Genomic DNA, 9,374 nt, shown 5'->3' on the forward strand with positions numbered 1-9,374 from the left:
AGCGCAATTTGAACAGTAATGGAAACGCAGCTAATGACAATTATGTAGTTAATGTTTAAGATTTAAAACTGAGCTTTGTTGTTTTTATTCAACAAAAATAGTCCTGGTTATTATTTAAAATGATTTTAGTTCAAATGAATGGCGGCAAAATTTATAAATACGGTGATCCATAACTTGTGGAACAAGATACTACTAAACAAAAGTGGCAGCTAGAGGCCTGTGTAAATGATTACTCACAAAGGAAAAGAAAAGGCTAGAGAAAACAATGACCATAATCCTCCTCATCTGTTGGTGCCTGAGCTTTTGATCCAAGTGACTCTGACTGTACAGGGACAGGAAGGGCACTCTGGCTCTCATCACAGCACTGGCTGAACAAGTACAGGTCACTATGACAGCTGGACTTGATTTGGCATAATTTACGGCAAAGGTAATGAAATCAAACTGGACACTTTACATCATAATTAAATTTTGAATAAATGCCACTGGTCTTAGTGTCCACAATTAATAGGTTTTTTTAAATTATGACAGCTTTCTCTGAAAAGCCTATTTCACCCACATAAGCGGAGAATAAAACTTTTCACCAATAGTATAATAGTCCACTTTTCCAGTGACGTTATTAATGACTAAAACAATTTTAAATTTCTTTTTTTTTTTATTATTAAAATATAGATTTAATAAAATGAAATATAAATATTATATAAAAACTAAGACTTAAAAAGTTAAACTGTAAATGTTGCTTTGGGAACTAACAGTAATAAAATATGTATAATTTTAACTTAAGTACAACATTTTTTTACACTGAAATAAAAATATAAAAATAAATATAAAAACAAAAACCAATAAAAATGACAAAAGCGCAAAATGATATTTAAAAAAAACTCAAATTAAAATGATAAAAAATTACAAATAAAAGCCAATTCAAAATATACACAATACAATCAATCTGAATGAATAAAATAAAGTTTAAAAATAACCTCCCGTAAACTGGAAATTGAAATAAACCTGCATATAAATAAAACTATATGTATATGCTTCAAACGCCGTTTCATGTTGTTTTTAGACAAAAAAAAGATTTTTGCTACAGATGAAGTCTAAACCTGACACGAAAAGTTCACTTACGCCTTATAAATCACATCATAGTCGCATTAAAAAGTTTTCATGTTTAAAATGTTGAACAAACAACTGGCAGTCAGTCCGGAGGCATGCAGTGATTCAAACCTTTGCGCACATGACCAGAGGAGACGAGTGCATGAAGTATGTCTCTCAGTAATGCAAACTGTCATTTCTGTGTCAGCAATGAACTGACCCCGGCGACACAGTCTGATAACACACGCTATGAGGGAGGCATACCCCATCTACTCTGCAGTGCAGATAGGGGCCAAATTCCATTCCAACATTACAGTGCCATAAAGCGAGGCATGTGTAAAAACAAACCCAAAATGCTTTCTCATTGGCGACTGGCGTGTCGTTGCGAGAATGAAATGATGTTGTTTGAGGGTTATTGATTCTCAGGGAGGTGGAACGGGCGTATGATGAGGCCACTAATAGAAGCCTTATAGTCCAGAGTGAATGGCAGCTCAGTCACTAGATGTAGACTGCATTAAGATACATGTCGGGCTGTGCTGGGAACAGGGGTCTATTGTGAGGGAGGGGCAGCTGGTCGGAGGAAACTGGGATGGCATTGTGGGCAAGTCTCAAACATCTCATATACTGGGAAAATGGCAGCTCACTTACTGGTCCAAAGGCCAATCGTTGAGTACACTGTAAAAAATTGTAATCCCATAGACTTGCATTGAACGAACAGGCAAAGATGGCTTGCGATTAAAAATAATGTGCAGTCACATTAGCTAAGTTTCGGATTTCTGTCCATAGCATAGCAAATACAGAAGTAACTTTCAAACAAAGCAGCTTTCTATTGGTCAGTGCGGTGAATTCACACGACCAACTTGAATATCAGCGAAACCTGCGTGGTGAACTTTTTCGCATTCGAGTGAAACTCTTGATCGTGTGGATTCCTACTGAAATGACTGGATTTCGAGTTAAGCAAGGGTAAATGTGAATGGTCCTTTATCTTTGTGATAGGAAATCATATAGCTACATTTATACATTTTCCACTTTCATTCAACGTTAAGTCTGGGATTTTTTTTTCAAACTAGACAACACAAAACCACCCGCACTCAACAAAACAAAAACTATTCTTGCAAATCCAGAATATGCAAAAAATATTGTATTGAAATGATCCTCCATCAAATATTTCATTACATGCTCCATAAAGACTGTAATCTACTTAAGGAGGCTTGTGAAGACTACATAATCAATCCCACGAGCCATTTGAAATAGAAGGTGGTACAACATAGTCTTGTCGAAAAATTCAAATTAATGCGAAATGCTGGACGCAGCCCAGCGATTTGTCTAAATGGCTGAAAGGATCCTTCTTGGCATGAGACAGTCGGGATGTTTCATGCTCCGTTACAATCTTGTAATCAAACAATTTACTCCAGCCTAAGGATCCGTGTGCCTCAGCTGAGCACAATGACTTACCATTGTGCTTTCACGTGCCACTTCAAATTGTAAGTGATTAAATAAGTAAAGCACTTAATTTTACTTTTTTTTTTTTTTTTTTTTTAAAGTGTCATACAGACCAAATAAATCTTGTAGACTGTAGAATCATTAAGACAAGTGCATATTTTGAATAAAAGAAAATTAAGACACCTTTTAGGGAAGAGTATGAATATTTATTTCCAATAATGTCATCAAGAGTTTATTTTCTTGTCTGTAAATAAAACAAAATTGTCAGATTCAAGCTTTTTTTTTTTTGCCCGACTCAAGAGAATAGCACCTTTGGTAAATCCCTCATGCATCAGAGAAGTAAAGGTTGTGGAAATGTCAGTTTCACGCTCTTGGAAACACCACACGGGTTGCATTTTCATTGATCCACAGCAAGGACAATGCACACTCAAGACAGTGTTAAAACACTGAATGGTCAGACACCATAACAGACAGGTTAGAATGAATATGATTAGCATTAAGCATTAGACAAGATAGACGAAACACCAAGCACTGAACTCCAAACTCCCTCAAATGGTTAAAAATAAATAAAAATCAGAACTTAATTTCAAAAGCAGTTCATTTCAAATTCAATTCAATGACATTTGCAATTAATCATTTACAAATGCAATCACATATATCAGTATTTGCTGGGGAAAGCCTACCAAAAGTAGATAGACGGAAATAGCACCACAACAGTTATATCGACATGACCTGCAGTGAAGAATACATAAAATTAAACGAATGATTCAATTACATTCTCCATGCCCCATAACGCCCAAGTCAGTACAGTGTATGGTTAAAGGCCAGACTGGAACGGCTGCGGGAGAAACTGTGGGATTTGCGCTACATGGCCAAATCTTTCCACTCGCTCTTCCATTTCTGTTTTTTCATTCATTCTTTGACTTCACCCACACACCATTCGACACTCTCTTGCACTGCTGAGGTATTTTATGGCGCCCGTTCATCATCATTCTCGTTGCCTGGCATTGATTATTGCGCTGTATTTCAGGAGTTGCTCCTAAAGCAATGATTATTAGCTTGCACATAAAGAAAAACCCAAGTTAACCAAAAAATATCTCCATCAGCTTACAAAGGAGCATTTTGCTCACTACAATGTTGTTGTTGATGCAGTATTAAAATAAAACTTGACGCCATGGGGGTTTATATGAAGAGTTACATGGGAAAAGCCATGGTGAGCATTGGGGGTTGGTGGTGGTCTTCTACCATTGACCAAACAGTAAATGGATTGTGGCAGGTCAGAATGAGGTCATGCAGGATTGTTCTGGAGTATCCTCACCTCGAGTTGACCTCTGGTTGCCGTCATTACACTGCTCGAAATGCATTGTCTTTTGACATAAATTTGAGTCAATTTGGAAACAAATCCTAGGAAATCAGAGGCTTGAAAGTAGAATTGCTCTAGCTGCTGAATGCAAAAAAACCTGCTTGGGCTTCAGAAAATGACCTGAAGGAGTGGTTTCTCATTTGCTGATAAATTTACCACACCACAATTTTATCATTTGTTTTTACTAATAATAATCTACTCATCTCTCCATCCTTCTCTCTCTCTCCCCATCTATCCATCTATCAATCTATCCATCTCCCCATCCATCTCTCCACTCAAAGTAAAATGTACATATATGATGTGCATCGTGATTAGTCAATGTACATTTATAAAAGCCGGCATTAAACAGAAGTTGCGATAGCCTTTTCTTCCCTATTGTGCCGTATATCCGGCTTGTCAAACAAGAAAAAAATGTAGACCTCAATATTACATTTCATGGTGACTTTATTTTACTAATCTTCATTATATAGATAAATAAAAATAAACTAACAAATAAACAAAAGTGGAGAATAACAAGCATCAGAGCTGAGCTGGATTACTGGAAACATTTCTTGCTAAAATAGTGGCTAAAACCACAATCCAACTCTAATCCTGAGTCTACAGCTGTTGGTTCAGTGTGGGAACGTTCCAGTCACTGACCATGCTTGGCATGAGAACCAGTCTGACCACAAAAACAACATGAAAGAAATAGCTTTTCAAACATGTAAAAAATTTGTAGCTTGCAAAAAAGCACCGTCCTCTCCCAGATAATCAGAACATCTGAGCGAAGCATCAATATGGGTAGAAAATATGTTTTGTAAATAAACAGCCTGCTATACTACAAAGGCTCATCCCGCTGACAAAACGGAAACTAGTAAGTAAAGATCATCAATTTCACCCTTGAAAACACAGTTCTTCAGACCTTTCCTCGCCGAAAGCACTTTGAAAGACCAAAGCAGGTCCAAAGCAATTTTCAATTTCACTTCAAAACCAACCAATGCGTACAACCTCCCATGGTACACTTTGCTGTTGAGCGTTAGCTAAATTTATTAAAATAGCAATGATCAAAAAAATAAAAAGACCCTAAATGTGGATTTGCGACTGCATTGTTGAGAAACCCATGGATGCTAGTTGGATAAAAATGGGCTTTTCGAAAACAAAAAAACAGCTGTAATGGTTGCCCACTCTTACCTTGGTGATGAGGATGCGGTATTGCTCTAGCAAAGCCTGATCGTTGTGGCAGCCAGACAGGAGCTGCCATACTTCAGCTCGTAAGGCCTCCGGGATCCCAGGCTTCACCAGAGCAGACAGACCCTTTGGTCGCACTAACAGGTTTCCTTGCCTGACAGGTGGAAGACAGACGGTGTCAATGCAGCACAACGGAGTTTGTTTTCTGCAGTTGTGTTCAATATGGACTGTGCACTCCAAATCTGGCCATACTACAAACTTAAATGTTTTAAGTCAAGCCAAAAGTCTCACCATCTCTTGAGGATCCCTGCCCAGGACTCCAGAATCATCTCGGGACAGTCCTTTGATACGTCTCCTGTCCCACTATAGATCTCACTGTCGCTATCTGTACAGCGGGGGACAAAGACAAATGTTTGTTACCGTTTTGTTTCGCCAATAATTACGAGATGAAAAATGCACGACATGTTTTAATTAAAACATACTGTAGACAAAAATAACACCAGAAGATTAGTTGTGGATTGATTCGATATGTAACGGTAAACTGAAGCGCTTTGCCTGAGGGTTAATGAACTCACTGAAATGCAACCTATACATATGAGATTAATAAGATATGTAGACAACATAAACATAATATTGTGTAATAATATTGCAAATGCATAAGAGAACTTAGTAAATGTGCAAGTAATCATAGACAGTGAACTAAAGCATAAATAATTCACAATACTCTTACAATAGTGTACTTGTTTTTGTTAGATGATAAGTTTAAATGATAAAATACATGGGCTCATTTTGGACTTTAATCAATCAACTTAAATATTTCCACTGACTAAAATCTGAAGGCAGTTACTAAACATATTAATAAAGGAAATTGTTTTCAAAAAACAAAAGCTATGACTAAAAGGTGAGGTCACATTAGCAATATTTTCAGGATATTTTCGGAAACTTTTGTGGGCAAAAAAGATCCATTCATTGACAATATGGTAGTGATGTATGAAACACCACTCAGACAAAAGTTACTTTGAAACCAAGCAGCTTTCTGTTTGTTAACAAGACTTTACGTGACCAACTTGAACCAGTTGCTAAATTTTTCGCAAAATTCCAGATCGCGTGGATTCCAATTGAAACGACTGGATTTCGCCATGGGGGAATGTGACTGCACCTTAAAACTAAAAAAACAAACTGGTTTCATCACTTATGGCCACATTATGCCGCCACGCTTTGAGAAAGATACTTAAAGGGATACTTCACCGATTAGCATTAAGCTTTGTATCAGTAGAAACCCAGTAGTATTTTCGAATGACCGTGCTTCCCTCCCTCATGTCCCCTTGAGACAAGAGATTTCTGTATTGTGTGTCTGGAAAAAAACTCAGATGATGCAAAAATCATCATTTTAGAGGCTAGAGACTACAGCCAGTAGGAGGAGCTCGTTCCGCATGTTTTCAGCCCGCCCATAGGGGGATCTCACGATAAAACGGCGTCTTTTCAGTGTCGAGTCGACTAGTAGCCTAGTTGTATCATTTCTTCTGATAGTGCCCTCTGTAACCAGTAGGTGTGGCTTGGGAGTGGCCTCGTAGGGCAGCGAAGCAAGTGCATTCTGGGAGTTGTTGTCTTTAATCCACATGAGCCAAAAATACATTTTCTGGCTTTTCTCAGTCTAGAAGGCACCAACTTCTAAAATAATTTCACATTTCTACTACATAAATGACCCAATTTAAATACCCATTCATCTTTCCAGTGGTGAAATATCCCTTCAAATGTAACCAATCATTATTAAGAACTAAAATATATTTAAGAACTCAGGTATACTTAATTTTCCATCAAGCCTTTCAGCGTTCAGTAGACCTTTCTTTTCAAGCGCTAAAATCAGTCCCAACGGTATTGTACTGATTACAAAGGCTGCATCCAAAATCGCATACTCTCTAGGTATGAATAAGTTCTGAATAAGTTAAATAAGTTTTTAATAAGAAAGTAATTACTTTGTGACAGTTAAAAAAAAGTATGTTCTAAAGTATGAATGTAATTCGGACATGTTGTCATTATCATGTGACCTACCAGCGTCAATTGCGTTGCTTCACTTCCATTCACAAATCCCCTCCCGTGGCCTCATGGGATAGTAAAGTGCCCATCGTATGCACACTTCAGAATCTCAGTGGAAGTAGCAAGTCATCCGTACTTTTTGCTTACTCTTTTATGAGCACTGTGAATTAGGACATACTACTCTTTTCACATACGGTTTCATATATTAGGGAAGTATGCGATTTCGGATGCAGTCTGAAACTACATTACACAGACGGTCCACTTGCCGGAGTGAAACGAGGACTAGGGAAGTCTACTTTCGGTTAAGCTCAAGTCGTGACCCTTTGGTGAGAGTCTACGCCCTGAGTCTCAAGGTACAAGATATGTATCTTTTAGGCAAACATCACTCTTCAACTCCTTGCTTGGCATCACTTCGAATGACACCTTTCGGACATGTTAGGATGCTGCACGACTTACAAATTACAGAATCGTCCTTGCAGCATCCACAAGACCGAGTTGAGTTATACGCCATACACACCTGCATTAGTCAGGGCCTCGGAGTGCCAAGATTACTGTCACGCCTTGAGGTGATAAAGAAAATGTCTTGGACTTAATGTCTGCAAAGGTCATTAAGAGCCGACCAGCAGACTCTCTGCCCATATCTCAAGGTCTGTGTCCGCAAAATGGCCGCCCGTAAAGATGTTTGCAGAGGGAATGAATGGCAATGCATCTGGTGGTGACAACTATGTAAGACCAAAAACACTGGGAGAGGTGTGATTAAACATGGTAATTATGGCAAGAAGAAATGTAAAGATCTTCGAATAAAAAACAAAAACAGTTGTAGTGCTGAAAGCAGGGATGAATTTATGGGTCACCGAATAAAGGACACGTAAGGCACTGCTTTTTGAGCCCATTTACAATGTTCACGACCTCCAGCAAGAGCCTCAAATGCTGTACGTTTTACAATCCCTGATGTGAGGTCTGGAACACAGTGGTTTCTTTTGAAATGCTTTTAAAGGGCTTCTTTTTACATTTACTGCACAAGTACCTTGGCAACGTTGCAAGAAGTGAGAGAGATAGAGATAGGGAGAGAGTGAGAAAGAGAGAGAGAGCGAAAGGGAGAGAAAGACAGACCAGCCTTGAGCAGAGAGCCTCTGTCGCAAGGTGAAATGGCGGTTCGGTAGCAGATGTGGGCGGATGAATCTACTTTTCCATCTGGCTCCCCAATAGAGCTCAAAAATGGTAGAGAAAAATGGCGAGGGCGAACACTTACAAAAACAACAAAGACTTTCTTGTACAGACCAGAATAAATTGCACAAATCAATAGATGAATAAAAATAAATGGCTTAATAAAAATAAATCTTTCACTCATTTCATTTATTTTGCAAAAGAAGAGAGAAGCTACGCAAAAGAAGTTGCGATCGATTAAATACAATAGTAGGTGGAAAATATTTTGGTGGTAAAGAATTTATGCATGACAATATATCTGTGACCATTTCAGTCAATTTTATCAATAGTGCTCATACTCTGGGTTATGGATTTTAACAAATCACCTTAGGGACCACCCAGAATGCTTTAGCACTGGCACATATTGATTATAAAAATGTAAAAATAAATAAATAAATACAAAGTTGGCAATTGGTCAAGTGGCCATTAATATACATGTATGTATGTTTATATAAATATATATTCATACAAACACACACAATATATACATTTTTATTGTTTTTTTTAGACAAACATACTTGCTGTTGTATAGCATCTTTGTTTTTTTTGTTTTCTACCACAATTTTTTGCTTTCGAGAACGCACACACTCATAAAAATTATATGTTGGCTTTAATTAACTTTTTTATGTCAACAGGTTCCACATAACTGGGTTATGTTAAACAAACATAATTTTTTCATGTAACTTCAACATCATGGAATGAAGTCATTTTAAACAACCTATTTAAGTAGTCTCAAAGTGAATTTTTAAAGGCTCCCTGACATGATTCAGGTATTCATATTTATATATTCATTCATCCATTAAAATTTCATTTATTTTAGTGACACACAATTTAATTAATAGACTATAGCTAGCTATTTGCTAGCAGTAGCACATATTAACATCTTAAATGCTAAGATTTACATGCTCTTTCAGCCAAAGCAGTTAACAGTAATTGAACCAGTCCACAGCCTAACAAAATGCTCCACTCTTCTCCACAATGGTAACCCACTGTAATTTAAATGGTTCTAATAATTCCAATGTAACTGAACATTAAACACAATAACACTTAATTTGAACATTTATTCTCTCTT

At 37.4% G+C, this 9,374-nt stretch overlaps 1 protein-coding gene across 5 annotated transcripts in view; it reads right to left on the bottom strand.

Moving 5' to 3' along the window:
- The window catches only part of rabgap1l (RAB GTPase activating protein 1-like), an 80,204-nt gene that overhangs the window by 55,384 nt on the left and 15,446 nt on the right, over positions 1-9,374 (bottom strand). For all 5 annotated transcript variants that reach the window (XR_013823071.1, XM_079889764.1, XM_079889763.1 and 2 more), the window contains exons 12-13: positions 5,351-5,444; positions 5,063-5,213 (exon numbers count right to left, since the gene is read on the bottom strand). Coding sequence is in view for 4 of the 5 variants with exons in the window: in XM_079889764.1 (XP_079745890.1) it covers positions 5,063-5,213; positions 5,351-5,444 (245 nt within the window). In the remaining variant the exon portion in view is untranslated. The remainder of the gene's footprint in view (positions 1-5,062; positions 5,214-5,350; positions 5,445-9,374) is intronic.

Source organism: Squalius cephalus (assembly GCF_949319135.1).
Source record: "Squalius cephalus genome assembly, chromosome: 13".
Taxonomy (NCBI): Eukaryota; Metazoa; Chordata; class Actinopteri; order Cypriniformes; family Leuciscidae; genus Squalius; species Squalius cephalus.